Here is a 7227-nt window from a genome sequence, read left to right as displayed (position 1 = left end):
TGCAAGGACTCGGTTTTAGATGTATCTGATAGCGTCATACGCTGTTAAGAGTTTCAAGAGTGTGTGCGGAGCTAGTCGCGGGGAATTAGAAATCGCAAATACAAACAAACAGCGTGTATCGTCAGGCTTTTGCCTGCTCACATACCTACCTCGAGATGACATCACACAACTTAAAGAGAAACAGGTTGCCAGAAGAAGATTCTTCACGTTCGAAAAGAACTTTCAAAGATCTGATAAGTGAGAAAACGAAAATGGTGATAAGTTGATGTCAGAACGTTGAGGTCTGATCGGTTCGTTTATTATCATGATTATTTAAGGACAAACATTATTTATGAACAACTTCTTTATTCAATGTCAGGATAAGTATAAAGTATCAATTTTACTTAATAAATTACATTTGTACATTTTGTGATCTTAATTGTGTAGAAGATGAATATCTCTTCCTCTTAATTTGCCCATTCTATTGTGAGTTAAGAAAAAAAATGTCTGACTCCCAACATATTATTCTGTATATCCCGATAGGGTGAAATTTTCATTGTTAATGAGTACTGATGACAATGTTCTTATCCGTAAGTTGTCAACCTTTATCTATCAGGCATTGTCTCTAATAAATAAACATAATAATTCATAGAATGTATGTACTCATATTGTTATTTGATATGATATGGTATAATGTGGTGTGATATGATATGATATATGATAGATATGATACATGGTATGATATGATATGATGTACAATGTAATATGGTGTGTTATGATATGATGTGGTACAACAAAGTATGTGTAATGCGATGTTATATGATGTGATACATTTTGATGTGATATGACATATTGTGATGTGACTATTTTATTCTTTTCTATGATATTGTGTACTATGTTCTTGTATGCTATAGGCCTGTGGCCTTCAGTATGAATAAAGATTGATTGAATTGTGCACTCCATGTTGGCTTCAGTCTGGAGAAATCCTCATGTTATGTATGTTTACTAGTCATGATCAGTATGGTGTCTACACCTGATATTGTAGGGTCTCGTAACCATGGTGACAAGAGCTTGTCGGGAGATAGCCGAGAAGTTCTTCATCAAGCTGTGTTCCAACTAGTCAATCTTCACCAAAACACCCAGGCTATTATCAGTGAGGTGAGTAGTTGCTGTAAATTATTTAGTGAGTTCAGTTTGTTGTGAGCATGTTCGTTATATCCATCGATTCTAAATATTAAAATATACAGCTCATGGCCAGAAGCAAAGTCAGTTCAACTTTTCCATCAGTTCTTAATGAGCGTGCTTGTTATAAACAATGTTCACTCGTCACGCCGAAGACCCTGGTTCGATTCCCCAAAAGGGTGCATTGTGTGAAGCCCATTTCTGATGTCCCCGCCATGATATTGCTGGAATATTGCTAAAAGCGGTATAAAGTTCGCTCACTCGCTCACTTCACTCACTCACTCACCTTTGATTATATGTTTAAGTATCTCACAAATCCTGCTTGCCATTGTACAAAGCCACCTTAGTGATACAATTGTCACAAGTATATGTTAAGGTATGGAGTTACAAACAGCATCGCTAAGATCGCTTTGCACAACAGCAGCATGTTCCTTTGTGAAGCATTTACATGTGACATGGATCTCATTTGACTGAATGTCTAAGTTTCTGTCTTGGACAGCTGGCACTGGAAGACTGTATGTTCTGTTAGATGCACATCATTGCTAGTTCACACCATGAGGAAAGGAGCAGAGAACACAACTGCAGTACTAAATAAAAACGCACCCTGAATTATACAAGAGTTTGCCGAGGGTACTTGTAACAATAGGATGGAATGACTGACTGACTGACTGACTGACTGATTGAGTTTGGTTTTAAGCCGCTTTTAGCAATATTCCAGCTACATCACGGCGGGGGACACAAGAAATCGGCTTCACACATTGTACCCATGTGGGGATTCGAACCCGGGTCTTTGGCGTGACGAGCCAACGCTTTAACCATTAGGCTACCCCACCGCCCCAGGATGGCATGATGTTACTATGGATTATTCTAAGATGCCTAGCTGTTAGAACAATCGAAAAAAAAATACATTATCAGACAATAAAGGTATAGTTTTTTGATGACGTAACAATTGAATGACGTTATCCCGTCACTGCGCCATTCTAGTGTGCCCCCTCGTAATCGAACCATTTTACATTACGTCACAATGTAAGCGACGTCACGATGCATGTCAGTTGTCATCGCCTCGTACGGCCTCCTACAGTAAACTACACCGTTGCATCCAGTTTCTTGGTTTGCTGTTGCTTCACGCAGCTAACATCACTGGTGGAAACATTACGTTTATGTTTTACGACGGTTAAAATGTGTCATTTCGACTCACAAGTTTTCAGCTTACACGGTAACGCTCGTAATGTTTACATTCCCACAATGCAATTGTGGAATGTCGCTGACTACTCAACTTCCTCTGGATGTACTGATCTAAACTTACGCTGGTAGTAGAAATGCAACGTTCATATTGCCCCATATGGTTTACGTTAATGACAGATGTAATTAAAATAATTCAGAGAAGATATTTAATCCGAACGTAAACCGTCATCAAACTGTAATCATTTGTTTTTCTGGTAACGCTCGCCTTAACGAGGGGCAGACACATCAATAGAACAGCCGCCAGTTAGCCCTGTGCGAGGATTCTTAATTTAGGTCACCGACACCGTCGCTTGTTTTCTGCCTTAAATTAATCGTAATTATCTTTAGAAAGTATTAAATTTGGCATCTCAGAAAGAATACACTTCGCCCTACCACCATGTATAGTGTAATAAAACACACTTTCGCCCTGAACTATTATAGCGTTAAAGCACGAGGACGCAAGCATCCTCGTGCTTTAACTATAATAGTTCAGGGCAAAAGTGTGTTTTATTACACTATACATGGTGGTAGGGCGAAGTGTATTTCTTAATTGAAGATGGTGTGTATTATGTTCACTAGGCTCTGGAGAAGTCTTGTGTGAATGTCGATGAGGCAGCCAGCCAGGGAGGGGAGGACACAAGGGTGCTTCCTGCAGGTAGGTGGTCCTGTGGGTAGGTGGTCCTGACCTAGCCTATCATAGTGCTCACAGGCTTCCACACGTTTCGCAAGCCTGAAATGATACACTGTGAAATATGGTGATATAACTCAGAGATATGTTAATGTACTACAACATACTTCAAAGATGTACTCTATGGGATTTAATATGTCAACAAGAACATTAACTATTATGCATTATGAAACCATGGGAATCACATGAGATAGATTCAGTTTATAAAGATTGAGAAAGTTCTTTTACTTCTGAATCCATCAGTTAAGTTTCTGAATCATGCTTTGTCAATCCTGTCACTGAATACCTGTCAAGATCTGGGTTAGAATTGGTCTTCAGTAACCCATGCCTTTCGTAAGAGACACATGTCTTTGTGTCATGGTGTTGATCACTGGATTGTCTGGTCCAAACTCAATTATTTACAAACCGCTGCCATTTAGTTGGAATACTGCTGAGTGCGGCATTGAACAACAACCAACCAACCGTTGCTGAATCTTGAAAGTGTATGTCCAAACTAACAGCCTTTCACTGTGTATGGTAAATACTGACTGATGTTATGTTAGCTTCTTGTCATACATTTCCCCCCTGTTCAGTTTTGACGAGCCTGGGGCAGCTGGAGAGTCCTGCTGACCAGTCTGTGCCTCTCCTGATGACTGAGAAGTGTGTCCAGCGCCTGCTTCACTGTACTGGTCAAGGGGGGAACTTCCAAGGGGGTCAGTCCGAGAACGGTCAGGACACGGTAAGAGTTCCTGCTTATGATACTGTGGCAGGGTGTGGAGTCATCCCATGTGGACAAGCATCTGACTTCAGATCAGAAGGTCCATGGTTGAAATCCCAGTTCGGGACTTGGGAATATTTATGGCCGCTATATTGTGCCCAATTGCAACTAGGGGCTTAGCATGTTCATATCAAATTTGAGCAAAATAAGTGTCAGTATCTTCTTATGACGGGGGAGTATGTAGCAGGGTGTGGAGTATGTAGCAGGGCGTGGAGTATGTAGCAGGGTGTGGAGTATGTAGCAGGGCGTGGAGTATGTAGCAGGGCGTGGAGTATGTAGCAGGGCGTGGAGTATGTAGCAGGGCGTGGAGTATGTAGCGGGGCATGGAGGTATGCGGGCGTGGAGTATGTAGCGGGCGGAGTATGTAGCAGGGCGTGGAGTATGTAGCAGGGCGTGGAGTATGTAGCAGGGCGTGGAGTATGTAGCGGGGTGTGGAGTATGTAGCGGGGCGTGGAGTATGTAGCGGGGCGTGGAGTATGTAGCGGGGCGTGGAGTATGTAGCAGGGCATGGGCATGGAGTATGTAGCAGGGCATGGGCATGGAGTATGTAGCAGGGCATGGGCATGGAGTATGTAGCAGGGTGTGGAGTCATCACATAGATGACATCCTTACCTTGTCACCTTGTCAACAAGTCGTCGGACTTTGGATCATAAGGTCCGTGGTTCAAATTCCAGCATACGGCTCTGAAATTTATGACCACTACAACACCATGTGGACCCATGTCTTGTAACTTGCTGATTCCTTATCTGACTCAGGAAAGATTTGATCAGTGCCAATATTTTCAGTGTCTTTTCACAGGTTCTATGATGTATCATTAATGTTTTAGCAGGGATTGTTGTTTATTACATCAGTCACTGGTTTGTCTGGTCCTTACTTATTTACCAACTGCCTTCATAACATGATAATTTTTTACCTTATCCTGCATTACTCCTTAATGCATTTACTGCTTTCCTTTGACAAGACGAAGCTGTACGATGGAATCATCGAAGAGAAGTTCCAACTAAGCGAGCCGCCATACTGCCATCGCACTGTGCCCACGTGACCTGGAAAGTGCTGGCGTCACGTATCTTCACATTACTGCTTGTTACCAGCCTGGAAGGCCGTGTGTGTTTTTGATGGGATTTAAATTTCGACTTTACACATTTTTTCTGTGTTTTCTTTTGTCGATTTTTCCTTTTGGGTAGTTTCTTCAAGAAACGGTTTGTGACTATTTATTTGAAGAGAAGTGTAATTGTGTATTTCCCTGGTCTGCACATTATTTATTTGATTCATGTTTATATCGTGCGTCTGATTGTTCCATTTAACCATGTTGCATTCATGCTCATGTTCCACCCTCTTATGCTACTTTACCAATGTTCTGTTTATATACTATAATATTAGTTACTAAATGTATTTGTAACTTATTTAGTATATTGTTACAAGCATGTAGTTTTCCCTTAACCATGTTTTTGGTAGGCGGGAAATAAATTGGTTGTCTCTTTATTTGTGTGGGTTTTTCTTACACACTTTATTGGTTTTGGGCTTCTGCTTATGTTGCAGATTTATGCCACGTTGTATTGCCTGCTATGGCAGCAAGTCAACCGGAGACCCCCATCCGAGGTGTTTATACTGTACTCGGCAGTGTTCCCTGACATCCAAGTGTGCTCTTTGCCTCAGACTTTCTCCCACAGCTTTCAATAAGTATTTTCGTGTTTCTAGGAAGCTACTCACGCAACAAGCTTACAGATGCAGGATGTCTGCTTCTCAAGACTCTGTTATCTCCCCAGCTGCTATGGAGGTACGTGGTTACATCTCTACTAGAGAAGCAAGCCATAAAAGTCATGGATCCAGCCCACATCACACCAGGGTTCTACTCCCCAGTTTTTCTAGTGCCCAAGAAAAACTCCAAAGAAAAGTTCCGACTTATCTACAATATTCAACAGACGTCAACCCCATCAACTACGGTGATGTTTGGTTATCTAGTGATTTGTCGACACTGCCTGCCACTTCAGTGGCGTCTTCGTCTTCAACGGCTCCGACCATCTACTTGTCCGTCTGTGATGACAGCATCAGCGCCTGTGGCGCCGCCTAGCCTTCCTGCCGACCAGTGTGTGCCTCCGGCGCCATACATGGATCCAGTTTGGATGCAGTCCTTTTTACAGTCTATGTTTAAACAGAGGATGGCGCCTTCGGTGGTCCCTCTGTTTACTCAACAGTCGGCGTTCCCTTACCTCCAAGTACAGCGTTTGCAGCGCCTCTCCCGACGGTGACTCCTCATGCGCACACGGCACCTCTGCTGTCTACTGCACAGTCTGCACCACCTTTACCTGCTGCACCACTGGTACTCCCGGCGCCTCCTTCATCTGTGTCTTCTCCGACTCCGTCAACACTTGTGGCTTCTGTTACGGCTCCGGCGTGTGTGGCGCTCACAACTACCTGATCAGTCTCGACTTGCAGGAGGCGTATTTGCATGTGCCAAACCACCCCAACGACAGGCGTCCTCTGGTTTATTTTCAATGGTATCCATTACCAACGGGCAGTACTCCTGTTTGGAATTTCTTCGGCCCCTTGGCTTTTCACATGAATAACCAAGCCAATAGCAGCCTATCTACACCAGAGGAACATTCCATTCGAGTCTTACATCGACGACTGTCTCCTCAATCAGCAGGACCCGTCAACTGTCCTTCACAGGGATTTCACCAGACGCCTGCTTCATCAGCTGGGATGGATCGTCAACGAGCAGAAGTCGGAACTTACTCCCTCTTGCACGCTACAGTTCATAGGGGGATTGACACATCTGAACCTCTTATCCGTTCCAAGGGACCGCTGGCTCAAGATTCTGCAGCATATTTATCCAGCTCTCCATCAGTCTCGTACTCTTCGCCAGTGGCAAGTACTTCTGGGGTTACTGAAGTCAGCTCAGGATTTGACAACCAGAGGTCGCCTTCAGCTACGTCCGATCCAAATTTTCCTATCCCCATTCATCAGGCGCCAGGATCAGTCGGTCTCCATAACACTACCGTTTCACCTAGATGTACCTACGGTGGTGGACTATAGAGTCAAACGTCTTAAGAGGCGTATCCTTGACCGAGCTAACACCCACTCTATGCCTGTTCGTAGACTTGTCTCTCCAGGGCTGGGGAGCCCATCTCGAGGGAGAGGTCGTCTCAGGGCGGTGGTCCACCGATCTAAGCCAGTGGCATATCAACAATCTGGAGTTGGAGGCAGTCATTCTGGCCGTGTCTCATTGGCAGTCGCGCCTTCAGCATGCCATACTGATCATATCGACGGACAACACCACGGTGGTCTGGTGTTTTCGAAACCAGGGAATGACTCATTCTCCATCCCTGTTGCATCAGGCATTTCGATTTTTTCATCTTGTCGATCGCCTGGACTTGGAAGTTCATCGTCCAGCATA

General features: G+C 43.8%; 1 protein-coding gene across 1 annotated transcript in view; it reads left to right on the top strand.

Moving 5' to 3' along the window:
- The first annotated feature begins 88 nt into the window (after nt 1–88).
- LOC124260413 (Fanconi anemia group A protein homolog) overlaps nt 89–7227 on the top strand; it is a 48594-nt gene continuing 41455 nt past the window's right edge. The window contains exons 1-4 of the mRNA XM_046694716.1: nt 89–237; nt 1025–1137; nt 2965–3040; nt 3646–3791. Of these exons, the coding sequence (XP_046550672.1) occupies nt 156–237; nt 1025–1137; nt 2965–3040; nt 3646–3791 (417 nt within the window). The 5' untranslated portion in view covers nt 89–155. The remainder of the gene's footprint in view (nt 238–1024; nt 1138–2964; nt 3041–3645; nt 3792–7227) is intronic.

Source organism: Haliotis rubra, unplaced genomic scaffold, assembly GCF_003918875.1.
Source record: "Haliotis rubra isolate DU_JTF1 unplaced genomic scaffold, ASM391887v1 Scf761, whole genome shotgun sequence".
Classification (NCBI taxonomy): Eukaryota; Metazoa; Mollusca; class Gastropoda; order Lepetellida; family Haliotidae; genus Haliotis; species Haliotis rubra.
Note: the sequence above shows the minus strand (reverse complement) of the source record. Positions and strands in the feature narration are given on the sequence as shown.